At 25.4% G+C, this 25643-nt stretch overlaps 2 protein-coding genes across 4 annotated transcripts; both read right to left on the bottom strand.

Moving 5' to 3' along the window:
• Positions 1-700: 700 nt before the first annotated feature.
• Positions 701-7314, bottom strand: LOC113556156 (type 1 phosphatidylinositol 4,5-bisphosphate 4-phosphatase). Its single transcript, XM_026960935.1, has 6 exons — positions 6186-7314; positions 2723-2922; positions 2357-2566; positions 1410-1459; positions 1184-1329; positions 701-1110 (listed from the first exon to the last, which is right to left on the bottom strand). The coding sequence occupies exons 1-6, from the start codon at positions 6247-6249 to the stop codon at positions 1025-1027; spliced, it is 756 nt and encodes a 251-aa protein (XP_026816736.1). The 5' UTR covers positions 6250-7314; the 3' UTR covers positions 701-1024.
• An 8222-nt stretch (positions 7315-15536) lies between these two features.
• Positions 15537-23199, bottom strand: LOC113555791 (E3 ubiquitin-protein ligase synoviolin B-like). Of its 3 annotated transcripts, XM_026960332.1 has the most exons (13): positions 23006-23199; positions 22752-22933; positions 22497-22589; positions 22251-22403; positions 22129-22177; positions 21821-22051; positions 20943-21042; positions 20500-20645; positions 19873-20367; positions 19717-19794; positions 18923-19112; positions 17500-17631; positions 15542-16021 (listed from the first exon to the last, which is right to left on the bottom strand). In XM_026960332.1, exons 2-13 carry the CDS (start codon positions 22911-22913, stop codon positions 15892-15894), a joined length of 1959 nt encoding a protein of 652 aa, XP_026816133.1. In that variant the 5' UTR covers positions 22914-22933; positions 23006-23199; the 3' UTR covers positions 15542-15891. The 3 variants fall into 3 exon arrangements, with proteins under 3 accessions (XP_026816134.1, XP_026816133.1, XP_026816132.1); XM_026960333.1 differs by lacking the exon at positions 23006-23199 and having other exon boundaries at positions 15537-16018; positions 22752-22913; XM_026960331.1 differs by having other exon boundaries at positions 22752-23199.
• Positions 23200-25643: the final 2444 nt, after the last annotated feature.

Raw genomic sequence — 25643 nt, 5'->3', positions numbered from 1 at the left:
AGTACTAACCTAAATAACATAGGTAATGTAGTTATATTATTCATAAGTCATCTCAACTGAATAAACTCCTATAGTTTGTTCATTAATATTACTAATATTAGTGATTTTTCTTTATATAATAATTTCAAGTTCTAACAATAGTTTCATAAATATACAATTTGCATTGTGTCTGCAAAAATTTTTGCTACTAAAACATCATTAAATAGTTTAAAAAAAATAACTTTCAAAATACCAAATTAAATTATAATAAAAACAGTAATAGGGTGTATTCTAACTCAGCTGGTGAATGATAACACTTACTAGTCAAATTTATGAATTATATTAGCATAACTAATATAGTAATATGTTAATAAACCATTATCAATAATAAATAACACTCGTCATCAAAATATATATATTGTAATTTAATAATAATTTTCAACTAGATTTTTTTTATATATATATATAGAATACAGTACAAGTATAATGTTAATAATAATTACAATTATATTAAAATAATGATATATAAATTATTCAGCATAAAATTACATAAACCAAATAATAAGTATGAACAAAAGATGCGTAGAAAATAGTATATAATAAATATAATGTCTATTGATACCTTTTGTCAGCAATTAGGTTTAAAAAATCATAATATTTTTTTTTTAGATAATAGATAATATAATTTAATTATTGAATTTAAGTTATCTGAAATAGACATGCATTTTATAAATGTTAGATAGAAGAATGTCTTAATCCTTTATTTTTTTTTGTTTTACTTAAAATAGAAGATTATGGTCATCAAAAATAGTAATAATATGGAATTATTATTATTATTCAACATCACTGCACAAGTGTACACTTGTAAATAGAATCATTTTCTTCGTATTATAAGATTCAACAAATACATTTAATATTAAAAAAAAAAAAAAAAAAAAAAAAACAAGTGGTATAAAACTACAATAATTATTTACCATAGTATAAAATAATTTTTTTTAACATTTAAAATGACCAATATTCTAATGATACAAGTTATTATTATTTTTTAAACAGGTCCATCGATTGAGCTGACTTTAATTCGGCAATAGTATAAACATTTCCAAAGTGCTAAAAGTGTTAACATGAGGATTCCTATGAAACAATATAATATACCAACATTATAAGACCAGAATTATGTTTTAATATATTTTATTTCAATACTAACCAATATGAATAATGAAATAACCGTTGTGAGTCTTTGCATTTGAGTATGTAAAGAATACAACACCCCCACCAATAATAAACAGTATAACAGATAATATGAGGAAAAATATGGCTTTTGCTTTGGCAAATTCAGGACCAACAGAAGACCTATAACCAATGGTAACAAATATTATAAAAAATGCAATATCAGTTTTATTTTTTAGAAAAAAAAACAAAAGGTTACTTACACTTTACGGCAATGTGGACATCTAGCCAATGCATTTTGTAACATGTTAAACTGAAATATAATTTGAATAATAATTAATCAAATTTAAATAATATAAAATATAAAATTACTTTTTTCTTATTTAATAATAACATGGGTATTATTCTAGACAGAGTTTAACTAGAGTGTTGTTGATCTTAATAACCAAAATTATTATTTTAGTCATTATGTTATTAAAACATTGCTTAACATATTGGTAATTAGCAATACTTTATGTACTTGTATAAAATTACAATTTTACATAGTTTTAGATGAATATTATCTATTAATTTTGTCATGGTAAATGTTTATTTCGATAATCAGTCACAAGTTCTATAAACCCAATCACATTCGGATGAGTAATTAATTATTAATTTATTTATTTACTCATTCTTTAAAATTTGTTTTAATTAATAATAAAATTATTGATTTTTTTTTTTTTTGGATTCCTATTAACAGAACACATTTTTGTCTATAAAGATTATGTATTATTTGTTAGCTAGTGAGGATGAGTTTTGAAATCTCTACTATAGTATATAATATATAATAATACATATATCCAAATAATTATACATAAAAATAACTTATAAATGGGTTAAAAACCCAAAACAGCACCACTCATTGCATTTTGCAACTCGACACTTCTTCTAGGTTAAATAAGCTCAAAAATAATTTAAATAATAAACAGTATAAACAATTAAATATAAAATAAAAAATTGCATTTTTTACAAAAACAAGTATTTGACTATCCACTAAAATGTTAATACTGTAATTCAAAAAGTAATTATTATAATAAATTAACAATAAAGTATTTATTAATACCTATAGTTATCACCTAATAATTTTATAATTTATAATTTACTTAAAATAATCTTCAGTTCAGAATATTGAAAGTAGTCATAAAATTATTTAAATATTTTTAGCACTTACAAGGAATGTATCCTGGCAGTGCACACAAGTAACACGACACATTCCTGGAACCTGAGGAATCGGTGGTGTTACAGGACTTGGCGCCAAGTTTATAACTCTTTTGCAGTTTATACGGGGGCAAGCAATACGTTGTGATGTACTTTTGCAAATCAAAAGACAATGGCACAAACAGCGTACATATTTCTTGCCTGCTGGAGCACTTCTTATTGGCTAAAATTTGTAATTATAATTTAAATTATGAAATGTTTTTTTAAAATGTACATTTTATGTTTATAACATTTTACATTTATATAATATAATATACAAAAATACATAATATTGTAAATTCAAATTCTCAGTTAACAAAATCAATTTAATTTTACTCACAGTAGCTTCATTGCAGCGATTACATTTTACAACATGTTGTTCCCTTTTACCGATAACATCAATCATTTCTTGACAAACTCTACACGTCACTTTAGAGGCAGCATTTTCAGGTCCCATCTCAGGAACTGTAAAATCTGAATTTTCATTTGGTACATTAGTAGATAATGTATTGGAATCAATAATGGATGATGAAGGAGAATCTAAAAAATAGTATAATTAATTGTATATTGTACATAAAAAGTTATGCATACATTCCAATATAACTAAATATATGTAAATATATATATCATAAATGTATATTAAAATACCTAACAAATATTTTAGTAGGTACTCTAAATTTTATCCACTTAAAAAGAATAATTAGTTATAAAACATTTAAAACTATACTCTATTATGTTAAGAAGAAACCTTGGTAGCCAAATTATGTGCAGAGGTGTGTCTTTACGACACAGCAAGTGTATATCATTGACTAGGTGAGGAGAATGGACTGATGTTGTTATTTTGATGTCAGATGTAAGCTGTTTGCTACTGAGGTCTTTTCTTAAAGTGAGTAGTTATGTGTAAACAGGCATTTAAGACTTTTTTAATGTGAAAAATGTTAAAAAAAAACAATATATCAACATCAGTTAATAAATGTAAAATATTTTTTTATATACCTATAAAATGTTTATAAAACATATTTATTAAATCAGGTATTAATAAATGTATTTAGTTACAGAAAACACATAAGTAATTTAAAATTAATATTAGTTAGTGGAATTTAATTTTATAGTATAAGACAACTATATTGTAATTTAATATTGACTTTTACATTGTACTTATACACTTTAGTAAAATTTAGTTTACCAGCTTTAACTAATTTATAATAAAAATATCCCATAAGCTTTATTCACATTATCAATAAGAAAACGAAAATAAATTCATACACCACTACATATAATACATTATATTTTTATTATATTTTTTATATTATATATGAATAATTTATTTAGTATTATATATAGTAAATTAGTTTTTAAATTAATATTAAAATTTTCAATGGTTGTTTGATTATCCGCACAAATCGATTATTCACACTTCCTTTGGTCCCAATTAATGCAGATAATTAACGCACCACTGTATGTTTATTTTTTATAAAATATGACTAACCAACTTGATCAAATATAAAGTTGTATCATAAGATTCACAAAAATATAAGCTTACATTTATTTTACATATTTCTCAACTATACAAGTTTTAAATTAGCTATTCTTAACAATAATTTCAAATTAAATTAATATATTTTCATAAGTTTGATGATCTGAAATCTTTATCTTTTTCTATGTTGAAATCCACAGTGACAATTAATATTTTTTACCCGTTGAAGAAATGATGACATGTCTTACACATGCACTTCATTCTATTAGACAAACTGTCAAACTATAAGAACTTAATTTTCTAATGTGGTCAAGATATTTGAACAAAAATTTTGAAAACTCCCATCTAATTCAAAATATTGACGAATATATACATTGAATAACATCAGACACATATAAAATAATTAATATTTAAATAATAGTCATAGTTTTTAACATTTAAATACTTTTTAAAATTTTTTAAACTTACTGATATATTTTTTACTCAACATAAGTAAAAATGTAGTTTAAAATTCAACAAAATGTTTAAATTAAAGTTTCTCAAATATAGAAAATTATATTAATATATTAAACATTATTATTATGTTATTATATCATATTATTTTTATATTTAAAAGAATAAAAAATGAGTGTAGTTGTATATTAAATTAACTAATTTATAATTATAAACCAATATGTTACCAACCAAATTTTTGATTCAATTATTGTACATACCTACCTAGGTTCCAGGGGCATAGTTTGCATGTAAAAACTGTAAACACGACTATTACTTAAAAAAATAAAAAGCTTATGTTATTATGATTATAATTCAAATTAAATCTTTGAGTAATAATCTAATAATTAATAATCTTTGATAATTATGTTTAAAAAGATAAGATAACAATCTTAACGAATACGACAATGATGCATTTGTCAGTTATCACATCTGATGGTGGAAAATCTATTTTCATTCTACTAATACTTGATATTTGTGCGTCGAACCACCGTGTATTTGTAAACACTTATGACTTTGCATAAATCAGACAGTTTATTTTTCAATTTAGATGCCATTAAGTTAAAAGAGTTGTACATTTGTTTTTTATTAATTAATTGTAAAAATATATTAATAAATTTACAATATACTAGTTTTTCTGCTTGCATTTTCTCAAAACCCACACTATGCCACTGATAGGTTCAAAATAAAACAAAAAGGTTAATTATTTATTTTATACATTTTTAAACAATAGAATGTCACATTGGTCACAGACTTTAATGACATTCTATTGTATATTTTTATAGTGCTTTATCGGTTGTAAAACAAAAAAATTATACATATTATATATAAAAAACCAATAAGTAAACCAAATTAAAAAACTGAAACTTGCACGAGATTTCAATAGTTTTTTGTTTAAGATGATTTTAATTTATAAGTAGTTATCTACATAAATCAAACAAGTACTAGACTATGTTTAAGAATTACTGAGGGGCTAAGAGCCAATAATAATAATTTATAATTTAAAAATATCGGGACATTGATGATTTGAATATTTTAGTAATTAATAATAATATATTAGCATTTTATAATTTGTCAGATTTATCTGAGCAGTTACTCTAGACTAAATATTACATATTTTTATATTAAATGTAAAAATCAATATATATGATAATTATCCTTAGAACCAGCAAATATTAAATTTTAATTTCAATGAGTTTAAATTGAAATTAAAATCACAATTTTTAAGAAGCACTTTGAAGGTTCTCATTCAGAAAAGGAAAGTATATATTGTTATAGAATATTCTTTGAATTATATATTAATTTAAGTACTTATTCAAAAACATGATTTTTAAGTAAATAACTTAAAAATTAAAAATGTTTGAGGTAAAAAAAAAATACCTCGTAAACAGCTTTACAATCACTATTTGTGTATCTTTGTTATATGAATTCATAATTGAAAGAAAAACTATTATCTTAGTATAATATAATATAATTATACGTAGAATTGAACGTACAATAAAAAATAACTATGAACAAAAAATGTTTACGAACATAATGTTAAATACAACTAGTAGAGTAATACCTAAAAAGGCCCAATAGTCTTGTGTCAATAATGATGAAATCTATACAAAGAATATAGAAAAAAGTAACTTGCAAAGAACTTTTCTAAGTTTAATCGAACAAACACTACTACACCTATTGATCGACAGATTATACATGTACACTACCTGATACACATGATGTTATTATATTAACATGCAACCATTATAGCCTTTGTGGTTTTCGCACACTTAAGATAAATGGAGAAAAAAACAGAGTATCTGACGAATAAATTAAAATCAGATCCATTTACCTGCTTCCGACGCTTTTAGAGCGGTCAAATCGCCGTTGTCCAACAGTGGTTTCGTGTCCGGCATTTTTTTCACGATCGGCAATCAGCAATAACAAAAATACAATACAACAGCTATTGTTATTATTATTATTATTATTATTATCTAACTGCGTCGACAAGGGTGACAGACGCGGCCGACAGAGGAAACCGCCGCAAACAAGAACGGCCTACGAAATACTAAAGTAGAATAGAAACAAAGTCGTAAAAAGGACTTCCGTCTACCGTATACGGCGGGCGGCGGCTGCGTTTCGAGCTCCGTTGTCGTGTTAGTGTGTTACAGCAAATTATTATTTTTTATCACTTCACACTTGTCCGTCGTGCGGTGTCGGTGTGTGGCTGGCTGGTCGGCGCGAAACCCAAAACAAACACCGAGCACAATAATAATAAAATATTGATAACGCGTTACGCGATCAATATGGCGAATGATCGTAGTCGCGCTTGACGCACAGGCACAGCAGTAAATCAATGAAATATAAATAATTAATAATAACACAATATAAAGTTGTTATTTGTATCGATAATAATTGAATTGGATGTTATTTACTTATTTAATTACGACTTTACGAGTGCTGGCGATCGCCAATCGGGTTAGATGATCCCACTAACAAGTAACAGATTAGTATAATACTCATACCACACAAACGAGTGACACGAAAATCGAAATAAATAAAAATTATAAATTCGGCCAGTGATAAAATTGTCACGAAAATATTTATATCAAATCAGGGAAAATCGTAGGGATGATAAACTGATAGATCGGCCGTGCTTTGAACTTTCGAAAATTATGATATTTATTTTATTATTTTGTTAAATAAAAATAAACTCAACGGACGACGACAGGAATGTAAAAAATTTTATAATGTAATAACGAATTAACCAGTGACGACCAAGGCGATAATAAATTCTGTAATTAGAGCCTATTGGTGACCGCGAGATGTTGACGACGACACAACGGCACAAATGTCAAATACACGATTATATTAATATTATCGGCGGATGACGGTGGCGCGGAGTATTCTCTTTTCAGCTTGACACGATGATTATTAATTAATTAGTGATACTTCGATTGAAATTATTATTATTAGTTTTTTTTTTTACTCTTTCTTATCAGACAACCACTGACAACTTGCATATTATAATATTGTCATAGTTTTGACTTACTGACCATCGCCAACGACGTCGTGGGTTTTCCTTATCAACCAGCCGAAACCCACGAAATGTTATATTATTATCATCGACGTGATGACGTTCATTATTTTAGATTCTCAGCGGAGCGATAAATGTATTGATTTTACGATGATGTTATTTTTTTTTTTAAATTATAAAAGTTAAAAAGATGAAAAATTGTCGATAAAATGGTGTGATTTTCAAAAATGAAAGTATTTTGGAAAGGTCAAACTTAAAAACTCATTGCTAATTTTTATAATCAGGAAAAACGAGATTTTTATGCAAATCCAATTTTCGACCAAATCGATTTGGTTTTTTTGATCTAACTCGAAAACAAACAACTGTAAATACATGAAATATTTATATTATCGTTTTTTATTTAGGATAAACTGTTCAAAGTTTTCTTTTAACTTTTTGAGTTATTTTATAGGCATCAGAAATTTTTAATTTTTATTAGTTTTAGATTCTGAACGGAGTGAAAAATGTATTGATTTTACAATAATGTATGTTTTTTTTTTGTGTCTCGTCAAGTTTTGGATTAGTAATAGTGCTTTGATTTTTGACTTCAGCCCTTCTTTGAAAAAGAAAATTAATGTAGTTACATTGGGGGCGTCAAAAATGAATTTCTAATAGTTTTCAAAAGCGTCAGGAAAAACACTAAAAAAATAACGGAAAAACGATAATTTTTACGCATAACCAGTTTTGACAAAATAGATTTTTTCATTTTGCTGTACCTAACTCAAAAACGAATTATTGTAAATACTTGAAATTTTCACCAAATGTTTATATTACCGTTTTCTATTTACGATTAATTTTCAAAATATTTTGACTCTTTTTGAGCTATTCATAGACAATTGAAATTTTCGATTTTTATAAGTTGTTTTTGAAATGCTGATAAAAAAATTTGGCATTCCAAAAAATCTTTAAAATTTAATAGAAGGTTTATTATAAGTTGTACTTATCGTAATAAAAAAAAAATCGTTAGTCACAATCTTTGTTTATAAACATTTAAAGTTCAAATGTTTATGAAGTATATCAAAATCGCGAAAATTCGCAAGAAATACTAAGATTGAAAATTCGTAAAATTATTGTAATTTACACCTAAGGTTAAAAAAACCCAATACAAGGTTATCCATAACTTTTTCTTTAAACAACTGTAAAAAAAAACTCCGGCGTCAATCTAGAAAAATTGTTATGAGCGTATGAATTTTAATTTTTTACGAAATCACGTAAAATAACGATTTATTACAATTTAAATATATACCTAGCTATGTAGGTATTACTATATATATTGCCATATTGGTACTAATAGTGTCTAAGTTAATAGTACCATTAATTATAGTTCAGTGGTCATATAGGAAATTAGGAAAAATAGTCGGTAGATACTAGATAGTTCAACTTTAACATACCCAGTAGTCAGTAATTTATTATTTATATACCTTTACTCTTAAGAATCAAATAATTACACGTATATATGTCATATGAGTATATGATATATAGGATGTATCAATATATGTAGTATATTGAATTAAATGTAAAAAAAAGTTCAAGCTGAATATAATCACAGCTCTATATAAAATGTCATCAATTTTATAATTCCTATTATATTTCACTATTTCAGTATTTGTTAGAGATTCTGAGCGGAGTGATGTATCGATATTACAATGATGTGTATTTTATGTTTTTTATTTTTGTGTGTTATAATGTGACTATGTTATAGGTAATACATGTTTTGTAGTTGAAGAAAATGTTTCAAATGTTTCCATCTTCAACTGTGTTCTGCAAGAGTGTTTTCTGGTAGAAAATGTTTCCATAAAATCATATTTTGTTGTAATTTAGCAATAAATAACCGTAAAAACTTAAAATTTTTAATAAATATTTATATAGGTATTTTTTAAATATGACATAATTTTAAAAATATTTTGGCTCATTTTGTGCTATAATTATAGATGCGTTTGACATTTTTGATTGAAAATTTACCATAAGATACTAAAGTAGGATTTCGTAAAAAAAATAAAATTATCAAAATACATTTATTTTTAATAGATTTACTAGAACATAGCAAAATATTTTTTCCTTGGCATTACAATTGCATTAGAAATTTTTCTATCTTTACCAGCTACAAGTTTTCGACTGAACAATTTAGTACTTTATATAAAGAGTTAAAACTTGGCTTCGGTAGTTTGGTCTACGACAGGTGAAGACCGATTAAATGGCCTATGCATGTCAAGTGTTCATCGCAACAGAGTTAATATAAGAAAAGAAAAATTCATTGAACATTTAATAACAAGATTTGCAATAGAACTATAGAACAACCAAGAAGACTACAGTTTTTATTTAATAACGAATAAATAGCATATATAATTCCAACACATTTTTTTAATTTGTAAGGAATATATTTTTTAACGTACTTTTTGGTGTTTGATTTCATTATGTCTCTTTCTCATAAATTTCCTGCGGGCGTTCATGGTTATGAACATAGTAAATATATATATTTGATATTTTTGATTTTGACAAATTTGATAAGAATTTAAAATTTAAACGCTCATAAAAAAAATATTTTATACACCTATATTATATTATTATTACTTTTATATTGCTTTAAAAACAACTTATGTGGAACTTCGAATTACATTTTCAGGTAATAATTATATTTAAAATCAAACATTTAAATATATATATGTATACAATTTAATATGTTCATACGACCTAATAACAGCATAAAATATTTTGAAAATTATACCACATCTAAAAAACGGTAATATAAACGTTTGATGAATACTTCAATTCTTTATATATTTGTGTTCAATTTTGAATTATAAAAAAAAAACAAAATCAAATTTTGTGCAATAGATCCTGTTTTATATTTTAAAAATTATACTACCTATGTGGTTATGTAGCAATGTAGGTACTTATAGAAAATGTTAATATAAATATTTGCTAAAATATCAAATATTTCCGGTTTTTGCTATATAGAATTATTAGGTAGGTCGTTGGTATAACAAAACACAACATACCTGCACGTTTTCCATAAAAATTATAATTGGTACGTAACTTTTTTGTTTTGTTTTTCTCTATAAGAAAAATACTTTGTATAGAATTATTTTATTTTTGACCCTTTCTCTCTAGGTTAATTTTGGATTCAATTTTCTTCTTGAAAATATATTGAATAATTTTTACTTCTCCAATAATTGGCGGTGACAGATACACAGATACAAATTAATTATAAATAAAACAAAAATTAATATTAAATAAACACGCACAGTAAAATCAATTTATTAATACATTCATTACTCCACTCAAAATCTAAAATATGAAATAAAAACTGATATTTTCATATACCTAGTAGTAGTAGTAGATAAAGAATTATCAATAATGAATAGTATAGTAGGGCAATTATATCATTATTTCCTGTTAATAATAAAGCAATAAAAAATATAGCGAATAAAATATTAATAATACATAATGATACGAGTAAAATAAAAAATGATAAATAAATTTTAAATTAAAATCCCACTGATATAATTGTGTCTGTATCAATTGCAAATTGCAGATACAGCTAAGTAGGTACCTTTAGGAAAATTTAATTAGGTAATAGATATTATTGTAATCTTTTATACAAGCAATTCGTATAGGGGTTGATAAACTTATACAGCAGCAGAAAATTCTTCGGGCATACAAAGAATGAACATATTAATAGTAAAAATAAAAATACAATCATAATTTTTTCATCTATAATATATTATAACGAATTTAAAAAAAAAATCATAATGTACCCATGACAAAAATGACATTTATTTCCATTATACTTACAATATATCTGTGTTTACCATATAGACAATAATAGACATATAAAACAACTGCCTAGATAGCGGACTGACTGCATATTATAATTTTATACATTTCCATAAGAATATTGAAGTCATGCGGCCATATGCCAACGGAGCAATGTTTACAAAATAATTCAATACATATTATATTATACCTAAACGATAATAATACAAATAGATTTCTTTTCATAGTTTCGTATCATACAAGCAATTTGTAAACGTTGCCCTATTATAATAGCTATAGCATATGGGCATATGGCTGCACACTTCGATCTTAATATATTATCATAAACTATGAAGTTGACTATCTAGTCGTTTTACAATATGACTACGCCGTCTATGGGGCTTACTGTTTATTATAATTTTATCGTAAATTCGTAAATTTTACTCACAGACCATGCCATAACTGCGTGATGGTCGGGCGGCGCAAGTTATACCAATTATAGTCAGTAAGTACTTGTTATCGCTGTGAAATGCCGACTATTCCAAAAACCCGATCAACTAGCATCCGCAATACTAACCAGTAACCACTAAACACCAAGGGCATGACCATTCAGTTGCGATTCGTCAAATAGATATTTATATTTTGTATTATTTACATACGATAGTGTATATATAATCTTTTTTTTTCGTTTTGATTTGTTTGCTACTTTAAATTAAAAAAATATGAGAATAGAATCTAACTTCTTGAGACTAACTCGATTAAAATTATTGAAATGTTATAATAAATAATAAATAAAAACTAATTTGTGTATCTAATATTAATCATAAATAAAATATAATTTATCAATAAATTTGAAGTACATTAAACTTTTTTTTAAATATTTTTATTGGGATAAATACATAATACTATATTACATTATGATAAATGATAAATTAACAAACCCTTACTTAGGAGTCAAAATCGTTTCATCCCATTACACCGATAAAAAACCAGTTATATATGGATTGATATAAAATCTCATTTTGCCGAAAAGACTCAGGTTTTTAGCTTTGTTACTCATCAGAGCTTGGACATAATATTAACAATATATAGTTATTACTAACTATAGTATAGGTGACAACGTCGCGAAAACAATAAAATAGTAATAAAAACTTATATCTAAAAGATTACTAATGTTATACATACCATGATGTATTTTAACTTATTTAGATAGCGATATCTATATAATATTTAATCATACTAATCGTAGTAGGTGGAACCTGGAATCACTACAAAACAGACTATACTAGGACAATTAACCACCTCGAGGGTTATTATGCAGCACTCAACAGGACTATATTACGACCACATCCAAACATTTTTGTCCTGATTAAAGAGCTAAAAACCAGCATCAACATTTTGAGCTTGATATTCTGTCCCCCAAAAAATGTAATCAAGTTTCAAAAATGAGAAAAAAATACGAAACATTAAAAGACAGATTGAAAACTGCAAAAGAGCAGTAAATACTAATGTTTTATTAATCGTACAATTATGATGATATTATATTATGTTTTAATTTAGATTTGGAAATGAACAAATAACAATAGTGGAATATCTAGACGCAATTATCTACCATTTCCATCTCGATTAAAATTAAAAAATGTTGATGAATTTTTATATAATTTTTAACTTGACAATACAAATTATTATTAATATTTTTTTAACAAAAATGAAAAAAATTTTATTTTATTATGATTTGACGAAATTGTGTATTTCGGCGAGATGGGATAATAAAATTATCTATATTATACGATTATTCTTTATTGAAAAATAAAATAATAAACTTGTGTTTTGGGTATTTTGGTTATTAGTTTTTTTCAATCATTTTAAAAAACACATAAAATTTTTTATTTTTGACTTTTTGAAGGATCAAATTTTATAAAAGAAACTAGTTAGGTACTATAAAAGTTGCAAATTGAAGCATTTTTTTCACATTCATTGTACCAACAATCTCCTAAGTCCATAACGAAATTTTAATATTTATTTACATCAAAATTTAGCAAATAATTTGGATAATCCAAACGATTTTTGATTTGTAGGAAAATTTAATGATTTATAATAGGTAGTAGATACGCATCCAAAAAGTTACATAAATCATGAAAAAACACACACTCCTTAGAATTCACAATAATTTGAATCATACTTTAAAATTATATTGAAATTATCAGATAGTGAGATAGAATATAATAGAATAAAAATAAAAATAATATTACGAGTATACGTACCTATATAGTAGGTATATGAACTATGTGAATATATAATATGGACACTAATATTTTTTTAAATTTAAATATGGGAAATATCCAATATTTAAATAATCATTTTATATCATTTTTTTTATCTTACGATAACATTAAATCAAGCCTTAAGTAGTTAGATAGTGTTAATTTACCCAAAGTTATGATGGATTTTTAGAAACATCGTCACATTGGTGGACAATATTGTCACTCAGCCACTGACAGGTTTTCTCCTATTCACTCCTACCAGTCCTACCTATTACATTACGTTTATACACATTTAGTATGTATTTATATTTTATAGGCTAGCTATAACGAGTGGCGTTTACAGAGGAGTATGAAGGACGAGGGGGACACAGGGGCTATAGTCCAATAGACCTGCGTTCCCGGCCCCCTCATTAGCCGTATTTACATAAAAAATATTAAATAGTTGGTTAATTTTTTCTTTTTGGTAGTATATTTGGTAAAATTTTAGACAGCGTGTGCCCCCTTCCCCCTAAAAACAATTCTAGATACACCAATGGCTGTAGTTCTTGTTAAAAATTCCAATCAGGGCCTATTGATTAGAGGCAGTGTAAATTAGATTTTCCTAGGGCGCATAGGTGCAAATAGCGTTTGAGATTTGGGGGGGGGGGGAGGCTGAAGCCCTCACTACTGAATGAAGCATTTATGCAAGTAATCAACACCTAAAAAATGTTTTAATACAACATTTAAGTATCCGTATACGATAAACTTGTTATTATAGTATACTGTATACTTTATAGCACGTATAGGCGTATAAAATATGACGTATAAATGTATAATAGCTAAATAGTATGTCAATATGAGCTGCAAACCTGCAACTATAAACTCCTTAATAAGAATGCTTAGTATTCTTAGTTCTTGCCGTTCTTGGTAGGTATTATGGTTTATGACTACAAGTCTACAATGTACAATAATAATAAAAATAATACCACGACAAATAAAATTTGTGCATTTACATATTACATAATCTTAAAACGAATTTTGCATCATACACTATAATAATACTGATAAAGCTTAAAAAAATTTAGAACATTTTTGGGGGGCTATGGGAAGGTTTGGGGGCTTAGCCCTAAAGCCCTCCTATTTGCGCCTATGCTAGGGCGCCAAAAAACCTATAGGTACTTTTTACTGCTCAGTATTCAATATCATTCACCCATGTATGATATACCTTTTGCAACTTAACTAAAGTACCTATCTAAATGTGAAAGTAAAATGTGTTTAACTGAAATTTGAAATATAAGTAAACCCAGATAGATCAAAATAAGACTATATGTATTATTTTAATCAGTCCTCCCTCATATAGTGTTTTACTGAAGTGAAGTAGGTAAAGCTTTAAACATATGATTGGTTTTGTTATAAACGTTTAACCATTAATCATTAGTAATATGTGTTTAAAATCGAAGATCTACAAACTATAGATCGTATATTAGATAGGTACACAAAAGAAAAAACTTTTCATACCAAATATTTTGAAAAAATATATTTTTGATTCCAAATTAGATGGAAAACTAATTTTATGTTTTAGTCAGTTTTAGATTATGTGAACTATTCTTTAGTGATACCTAATTCAATCAAATCAATGATTTTAAGATTTAAGGCTAAAATATTGGATTACAGTAAATACAATTACTAACATTCAGTCAATATGATCACACAGCCAACAGTTATTCAGTAGCCCAGTATATTATTTTTTTAGTTTAATTCTGATGTATTATTATGATATACTTAAAATATAACATTATGGTTTTGATGAATAGATCTATAAATCACTAAACAGGAACAAAAACTCAATGTCGACAGATAAGAAAACACTAACTGTATACTAACTGTACAGTAAAAAATAGTATGATACCGTCATAGAAGTTAATATTTACTGCTGAAAACTAAAATAGGTTGTACTTGATTTTATGATTTTTAAGTGTAACATAGATAGTCTTAATATATACATAAGCAATTTATACTTTATTAGACCATAAAACATAAATTTATAAAATAATCTTTATGTAGGTACATAGATGCAGAATACAACTTTTAAATAATTATCATTGCAAAATTATATTAATAATAGTTTAATATGATCTTGTGGTTTTTTGAAAATTATTTTTTTAGTCAGAAATAATAATTTACATGTTTAATTACCATTATAGAATCACTTCCCACTAAAAATTGGTAAATAGTTTAAATATATAGTTGAATAAACAAAGTGAAAATAAACATTAAAACACAATTACATAACCTGACACACATAAACTACATAATTTAAAAAAAAATAACTTACACACAAATGTTACAAAACGATAGAATAGTTGAAGAAGTAAACCAAACATAGACCCATTCTATCAGTTAACTATAATATGAATTAATAATAATACTTATTACATTATTTTAATCACATTATGGAATACTTAGTTATTTGCTAACAGAAGTTACACGGAATTGCTACCAAATTTTTCCAACCTTTTTAACCTAATAATCCGCTGCTGTTCAGTTTCTTCTGGGAGCAATTGGTCTTCACTGCTGCCGCTTCCACTGCCACTCCCACTGCCACTGCTGCTGCTAAATATTTTAAACATTGTTACTATAAATAAATTATTTACTCAATTGTTTTGTAATTCAATAACATTTAAATAAATGTAGATAAATGGGTTAATTAAATCAATAATAATTTTAAATACCTAATTTTAAACTTTTCAATTTAAAAGGATGTCAGTGCACTGTTTGTTTTCTCTCTCTAGCTCTCACACAACATAGAAAAAACACATTTACGCAGTCTGAGTAGAACTCGCTCAATTTTGGTTCTAGATTAAATATACCAACTATAAAATTAAATTTTGACAATATTTTTGAGTACAAGACGATGAGTTTTTTCCATTATTCCCAATAAAACGTTAATTTTATCGATTAAAAATAAATAGCTATAAATTACAATACTTTTAGATAACCTTTAACTTTTCAAAATTTTAATTTTTTTTAAAAAACTTATTGTCTTGTACTCAGAAATATTGTCAACATTTAATTTTATAATAGGTATATTTACTCTAGAACCAAAATTGAGTGAGTTCTACTCAGACTGCGTAAATCCGTTTTTTCTATGTTGCGCGAGGGCTAGAGAGAGAAAACTAACAGTGCGCTGACATCCTCTTAATATAAAACCATATAAAAATGATAATTCATTGCACCACACTTTTAATTTTCATCCAGTGTATAAAATTTACGACTAAACACCATTATGATATTAAACCCAGTCTTTGGCAATATTCATTAAACTTTTGTTATTTAATTTAATTTAGTTATTCTATAAGATAGAAGACCGTAAAAATAGCATAAATAAATTTGCTTATGAACTTGAAGATGTGCAAAAAAAAGTTGTTGATACTGTCAAAAATAAAGAACTGTATGTATATAATATGCATGATTACAATATAAAGTTCCAAGGTGTACGCAAAAAAAGTGTAGCTGCCAAAAATATGAAATTTGACGTATTTGAAATATTTTGTTTGAATATTTAATAATTTAATGTTTGGCACAATAATCAGTTTTCATAATATTTAATTATATACGTGTATAATACTATAGTAAATTTAATATAACATTATAGATTCCATAACCTTGAAAGTTTGAAGTGTGAGGTTGAGAAGTATGTCAATGAAAATTGATCATAAAATTTACTAAAAATCAATTTTCCTACATTTTAAAAATACATTTTTAATAAATATTAGTAACATTTGAAATTTTAAAAATTAATTCTGAAGGGTCAAAATGTTCAATTTAAAAAAAAAATTGGAAAAGTTGTTTTTTAGTAAATTTTGTGGCTAATTAGTTTTTGAATAAAACACAGTCGAGATTGAATTTTTCTCAATTTTTATCTACATTTTATGCAAATTTTTTTAATAATTAGTCTAAAGTAAAAACAGTTAAATCAAAATAATACTCTTTACAGTAATAAATAAAACAGTAAATTAATTTCTGAAGTTTAATAAAAAAAAAATACAAAGTTGCCAATACTCTGGTCATTGTTAAAATATTATAAATACCTTGTAACTCCTCCACTACAATCAGTTTCAGAAGAAATATTACTTGGTGATCTAGTTTCCGATTGATCATCATTTTCTGTAGTATCTGCAGTTTTAGTTTCACTGTTCAAAGTTGAATCAGTACTATCAAGACTAGAAAACAAAATAATAAAAATTAATAGTGATTGTTATGATTAAAACATTTCAAAATATTTCCAAATTGAAAAAAAAGAATTGCTTAAAAGTTAAGAAAAAAACCAAAAAATAATTAAATTATAATACTAAATAATTTTAGATTCTGGATGGAGGGATAAATGTGTAGGTTTTACTATAGTGTCTGTCATTACCTATTACTTCGATTTTAAACTTAATATGGTTTCTAGCATTAAATTGAACCTACTTGATACCTTAGAAGTAAAAAAATGAACCATTTTAATAGTAACTGGGAAAAACATAAAAATAAATAAGAAAAATTGGATTTTTCACACAAAATCAATTTATGAAATCACAATTGATTTTGTTTTTTTAATAAATTTTAAAAATTAATTAATGTAGACGAGTAATGTTCTTAAATAATTATTAAGCTTTAACTAGAAATAATAAAAACTTCAAAATATTTAAGTTCTTTTAGTATTATTAATAGGTATTACGATTCTCGACACTTGGAAATTTATAATTAAATTTTATAAAAGTTTTTTATAAGCATTTAATGTTCAATATGTCTAAGAAATTCATCAAAATAAAATGTGGGCAAATTATTTCATTAATAAAAATTCATAAAATTCTTAAGATTTTAAAAAGGAGTACTAAACTTCTCATAAAGTCATGACTAACTTAAGCACAAAACCACAAAAATGTAGATGACATTGTTATCCAATCGTATAATAAATAATAAATGTTTGTTAATTTATGATTATTATAAAAATATTAATTGTAAAAAGTTTGAAATACTTCATTAAAACTGTTATAAAACTATAATTCCTTATAACTTATTTAAGCGCATAATATAATTTTTCAAAATCATTAGAATTAGCCAAAAGTTTAAAAATGTAATACAAAATAAGTTAGGTAAGTAATTTTTGAAATATTTTATATTAATTTTAAAGTAATATTGTATTAGCTATTTAACTATATTTAATAAGAATATGTTCATACCATTCTACAGCAAGTTAGTATTAATTAAAAGGAAAAAGATGGGATTCTTTTGCTGTTTTTTATTGGTTTTTAATATAATTATACATACACAAATATAAGCCAATCAAAAGACATGTAAACTTCCAAGCCTTTTTTTTTTTTGCGCAACTGGACAAAATTTAATTGGTTGTAATTATACCTACTTATTTTGTCATACTACTATACAGTGGTCCAAGTATACAGATTTTTAAAACTAATATTACTAATATCTTTGATTTAATATTGTAAAATGTATAAAATTTAAAATTACCCAGCTACAAGACATGCTGATGAATACTGATTCATCATCACAACAGCAGCATCCAGCATACATTTTATATCAGTAATGTATTTAATGCGTGCTAAACATCCTTGTCTTGTATTTTGTTCCATTAAACGTAATTCTTCATCAGTTAATGTATCCAAGTTTGGAGGTATATTTGGAGGCTGAATTGCAATTCCTTTTATCAACAAAATATTTAATTACTTAAAATAATAAACATTTACTAGAAAATATTATTTTGTAAACATTCTAGCATCTCTTAATATAATGTTTATAGATGAGTAAAAATAATAATTTATAGCAAGAATACTACTTTCCTAAACCTTATTCAGTTAGTTATTTATCATAATATGGTGTAGGTGAGGTAAAGTACTATACTAGCTTCTTGAGAATTTCAAATCAAAAATTATTTTGTTTTGTATATTTTATTCTTCTTCTTTTCCTTTTAAGCTTTCGTATTTGAATTAGGGTTTGCTTTTCTACACTCTGTTCAGTTAAAGTTGACCTACTCATCCTTGCCTAAAACTACAACTGACTAAAAACACTAGTGAGGAATTTCACGTCTGTATGCACACTGGCTGCCACTGACAACGATTAACAACAATTGACGCACACCAGCTACCAATCAGAGTAACTGTGAGGGTCTAACTGTTTTGACAGCACTGTATGCATGTGCAAAGGTAGATCAATTTAAACTGAACAGAGTATATACATCCTTATTATTTTTAGTAAAATTATATATCACCTCTTTTATCAAATAAAAAAATTCAAAATCAACTTACCACCGACAAATGGTAAATTAAGTGGAATCCGTGGTATGTTTGTAAATGGTAAATTTGAGGATGTTTGCGGTATATCATCTAATTAAAACAAATAAATAAATATTAAGTTAAGAGCCTTAAATGTTGATATCACTAAAATTAGGATTTTTTTATTACTGAATAATGATGGTAACCCAATTCCACCACCTAGTCCTGCTGCATTCATAAATGCAATCCATGATTCATTCATATTATTCGGTTCAGGTATACCACTGTTTGAATTATCATTGTTGTTGCCATTAATTTCATCAATAGATGTTGATCGTTGTTGAAATGTGCATGGTCTGAATTGATACTGTAGTGGCGTTTGATTATAATAGGAACTTCCACTAGTTCCAGCTTGACCAGGTGATACATTAGTGTGGTTACTAGCATTTGGTCCACGACTGTTATCAGTAGCAGAAGATGATGCAGCTGCATCAGTTGATGGTGCTTCTTGAACTGTCCTGCCAATATTTGGTGTTGGTGGTGCAGGAACATTAACATTTTGAGTTGTTGAAGGTGTTGGGCGCAAAATGTCTAACCTACAAGTAGGACATGTTTGATGACGTTGGAACCAGCTACGTAGACATGATGTATGAAATATATGATTGCATGGCAACTTTTTTGCAGCTAAAATTAATTATATTGAAAGCATCAGAACATTTTTTTTATCATTTTAATAAAATAAAAATTTGTAATCGCTACAATTTAATTTTTAAAATTATTTTAAGTTTATAAAGTAAATAATATGTCAAAAATTACCTGCAGCTGTCATATCTTCACGGCATATAATACACACATTTTCAATGGCTTGTAAATCTTGTAATGTAGCATCTGGGTATAAAGTATTCATATTGTGTATTGCTCTACGAGAAAGTACAAGGTCTTGGAATACTTTTTTGAAATTTCTACAAAATAATATGATTATGTTTAAATTTTATTAGAAAATTAGTATAGTTATATATTTTTACTTGCTCGTATAATATTTATGTTAATTTAAAAGAATAAATAACATAAGCACTATAATTTATAAAAAGTTTATGTTAATAATTTACAATATATGTTATTTTGATTTGTTTCTAAAATAAGCATAAACTGTATTGTGAAGACTTTCTTAAGAATTTGTACTTAATGTTATTAGTTATACTGAAATACTAGAGCATATATATATAAAATGTATTGTTTGAGTTACTTTATTTTTTTACCTTAGTGTATGGTACATTGGTCGAAATGCAAATAGTGGTATTGTATAGGATCGAACCATGATTATAAGGAAAACCACATACATCACAGCTTTACACAAACCTAATAAATTGTATATTATACATAAATGTGTAAAAATGGTTTAAATAATAAATTTAAAATTAAGGTTCTAAAAAATGAAACAATACTTCTTAAGGGGACTGCAGTCAATTTAAAAAAATATGTATAAGAAAATGTATATGAAAATATTTTGATGCCTAGTCAGTGTGTAATAAGTAAATAAACAAGTTAGTGAATGATATTAATAAAATTTAAATTGTTATAACAAATTTAACTTAATGGTTAATACGTAAATGATGCACTTCTGAACACATTAACACTCAACAATAAATATTATTCATTGATCATTATTTTTAAACCACTCATAACAATATAAAAATTGATATTAATCAACAAATCTGTAGGACTTAGATGTAATTGGTTGAACAGATTTTGATTTTGGTGTATTATCAATTAACATTATTAACTATGTTATAAGTACTAATAACTAAAGAAAATTTTTAATATTTCAAATACTGAAATAAAAATATACAAATGTATGATAAAAATATGTTTTTTATATTCAATGATATTTCAAATGAAAAAAAAAATCTATTGGAAATTGCTTCAGTTATTGAAAAAAAAAATATATATATATATATATATATTAAATAATTAAACTGATAATGTATCAATATTAAAATTTATCAAACCAAGATCCTATTGTTTTTCTATGTGATAAGATATTATTAAAAATGTGTTGTATGACAACTGTTGTCCCCTTAAACTTAATTTTAATTTGATAATAGATTAGAAAATATATTTTAAAATATAATCTTACCAATAAAAAATTCAAGGTACAGCAGGAGGACGGCTTTACTTTCCCAAAAGGTGTCACTGTGTACATCTACTGCATGCAATACATACTTAAATCCTGCATTAGCTGCTAATGTAACAAGTAATGCATATTCAAATCCAAATACTAATTGCACAGAAGGGCCTTTGGCCATTGTAGTAGTGTATGCATCATGGACAAAATATAAGTCACCCAAAGTTAAGATGAATAATAGCACTATTTAAAAACAATTTAAATTACTAAAAATTTAAAACATACATTTGAATAAATACACAAATATTTATATTACTTACACCATATGCGCAAATGAAATATATATGATATAACTGGAGTACGTTCCATCTAAAAATATAAAAATAATATAAATACATATAAAATAACAACATAATTATAATGTAAAAATATATAAACATACATAATCTACTCGATCTTCTGCCAACCAATGAAAACATTTTAGAAATAATAATAAAGTAAATAAAGCTACAAATTTGGGACTCAGGTCATCTTTAAAAATAGTAAATGCTAAACATGTTTCTGTCACAGCGTACCAGGCCTTTTCTATTAAACGCTAGAAATATAAATACAATTAACAAAACAATTAAATCTTATAGAAAGATTTTTGAAGTTTATAATAAAAATGTAAAATATACAAAATAAATACCTCTGATTCTGCAGGGCGTAATGAGCCAAAAAATAATTTACCAGTTAATTTCCCAATTAAATAGACAGCCACTAAAGCCTGCATATACATTATCTAAAATATAAAATAACATATAATAATAATATATGATTATTGTTACTTATAACCAAATTATTAAAGAGAATAAATACAATGTACCTAAGTATTAATGGTTTTTGGTTTATATTAACATTTAATTTTAAAATAATCAAAATGCTTTTGTGTATTTTTACTTACTGCCATACTTGGATTAGATTTACATATATACACGACTGACGGGTAAAATTGTTTCTTTTGACGAAAAGCATTTGCTATTACGCAACTGGACAACACTAGACTCACGGCTACAGCCGTGGTGCTCGTCATTTTCGCAGCGGCCGCAGCCGTGGTTGTACTCATTTTGTTATTACAACAGTTTTCTATTGGTCAAGAAAAAAGTAAATTAAATAAAAATAATGACTACATATACGCGTATACATGAGATGCAATACCGTCGATTATTAACTTTTCAACCTTTCAATTAAAACAAACGTTTCTCGGTCGACTTTACACACTATGTTTAATGAATAATATTTTGTTCAAATTACACTTTCCAATATGTTTCAGCTTGAGTATAGTACAATATCACAATTAAAACGACAAAACTGTTGTCAGTGTTGTCACTATTTACAGCGTATGGACGATGTGCACGTCAACTCAACAATATCAATACTGTTATCATTTTTATGTAAATACTATTATCAGCCAGTTCAATAAAATTATGATGATTAGATTACAAACTACGTAGGTATACTGTTGTAAATATTGTTTTTGTCTATACCTAGTTATATAACATGTGAAAGTAGGACATGTTTTTGAGGTTTTTTTTTTTAATAAAAACTAGTTTTTTTCTCAATTTTCTTATTGACGTATTGCTTATTAGTTATACATTATTTAAATTTTATCGTATTAATCCTTTTTGCACATTAATTGTCATGGTAAATTATAGAATTTTATTTAATCTGATTAAATGCACAAATTATTTATCGTTTGTGAATTATAAAAGAAAATAAACAAGAAGATAAGTAGTATAGTCATTAAAAACATATTAAGTATGTACATCTGCATTTTCTGGACATGTTAAATAATTAGGTGGTATACAATTAAAATTAAATTTAAAAGATCTTGAATTCGATATAATGTTCTGTGAATGTATTTAATTTACTTATTGATTTCGTATTTTTTTAATGTATCTATTAATATTTTAGATGTGATGTTTTGTAGTTAAAAAATGTTGCACAAAGAATTAAATTTTTTTGTTGGTTTTTCTTTGGGTGACACAATATAACAAATAAAGATGACTTTCAAACAATTGAATCATTAATACAATTTTTTTATTTCTACTAATAGTCTTGTTTTTTAACACTTATTTCTTAGGTTTCATCAATATATCACTACTATTTGGAGTAGTTTCATCAACCGACTTATCAGTTATAATGAATAGATAATTTTTCAATAGCTGTATTATTTTACAATTGTTCATTTCAATTGTTAAATTTATTAATGGAGTTAAAGTTTCAGTAACCCATGCAAACTTTAATAAATATTAATTGATATTTAATTATTGTGGACCTTTAAACAAAGTCTTATTTAATATCATGTACATGAGTAAAGGTAGATTCACTCAACTGCTGCCTTTGTAAACTTTTCCATGAGTAAAACACATTTTTTAAGTACTTTTTGTTAGACCTAGTAAAATAAAAAATAAATCAATAGGTAAACGGTAAACATTTGGACTAACACTAATTGCTTAAGTCCATAAACTGTTTTAATTTAAAAAATAGTGTAGTTACCAAATAGCAGTATAATAGTGTAAATTATGTCTTCAATGAATTTATGATAATAGAAATAAATAATTTTTATGGAATTGGTAATTTGGTTAAGGAGTGTTATGGTACAAAATAGAAAAATAGAAACGCAAGTCAAAGTAAAATTAAAAATATAAATTTTATAAGTCTTTTAGATGAAGTAAATTTAAATCCAGTTTTTTATACTAATCTATCACATTAACACAACTAATTACTACTTGTCCTGTGGAAAGAATTTTTAGTACATTGTATAGAGTAAAAACTTGAACAAGAAATACTATTACTAATAATCTTAATGGTTTATGTATGATAGCTGTACAGTATACATAAAAAGTTGATCATAAATTTGAATTAATAAAAGAAATTATAAATGAGTTTGGTTTACTACTACATACTACATAGAATGGAACTATTATTCAATCATTAAATAGTTATTATTTATTTAAATTGTATAATGTACACTATGAATCACCAAACGGCGGCCCGCGGACCGTATGCAGTCCGCGAACACATTTTATCCGGCTCGCAGACAAATAATAAATAACACATATTACGACAACATTATATGTGTTATTATTGTAAATTATTATTTTTGTTAAATGTTATTGGTTATTAAATAATGTAAATATATATTTAGAATTTTGATGGCCCGTGAAAAATTTTCAGATCCCTAATGAGGCCCTTTCAAAATATTAATTGGGGACCCCTGGTATACACTATAATATGTATTAGTGTCATATAAAAACGGATCATTTTTTAGACGTACATTGTGTAGAGTAAAAAAAAATATTAAGTTGAGTAAGATATTTCTGATTACTCACTAGCATATCTCACTATAAACAAGATATGATTAAATATTGTTTTGTATCAAAAAAAAAAATATATATATAATGTTTTAACTATATGGAATGTGTAGAATAAATATTATTGATCGATAAAATGTATAAAAAAACATTTATATTACTAATAATAAATAATAGAGAAGTTCTAACTAAAAAAATCTCAAGGATTTATAATGCATTGAATTCTCACACAAATCCGGTTAACTTTATAGTTATAAAAGTTATACCTTATATTCTTATATTAATATAAAAAAATATTTTAAAATTTTACCAAACCAATTATATAATCAATCTCTCTAATTAATGAATATTTATTTTAATTAATTCAAATGATAACAAAACATTATTCAACTGTCCAAATACATCATTACAATTAAGAACTGGTTAATAATAACAAAAACTAAAATTTGATCACATTTCATCAAATTAATCATTTTTTA

Source organism: Rhopalosiphum maidis, chromosome 3 (genome assembly GCF_003676215.2).
Source record: "Rhopalosiphum maidis isolate BTI-1 chromosome 3, ASM367621v3, whole genome shotgun sequence".
In the NCBI taxonomy this organism is placed as follows: Eukaryota; Metazoa; Arthropoda; class Insecta; order Hemiptera; family Aphididae; genus Rhopalosiphum; species Rhopalosiphum maidis.
The sequence above is the reverse complement of the archived record's forward strand: the minus strand, read 5'-3'. Positions and strand labels throughout refer to the sequence as shown.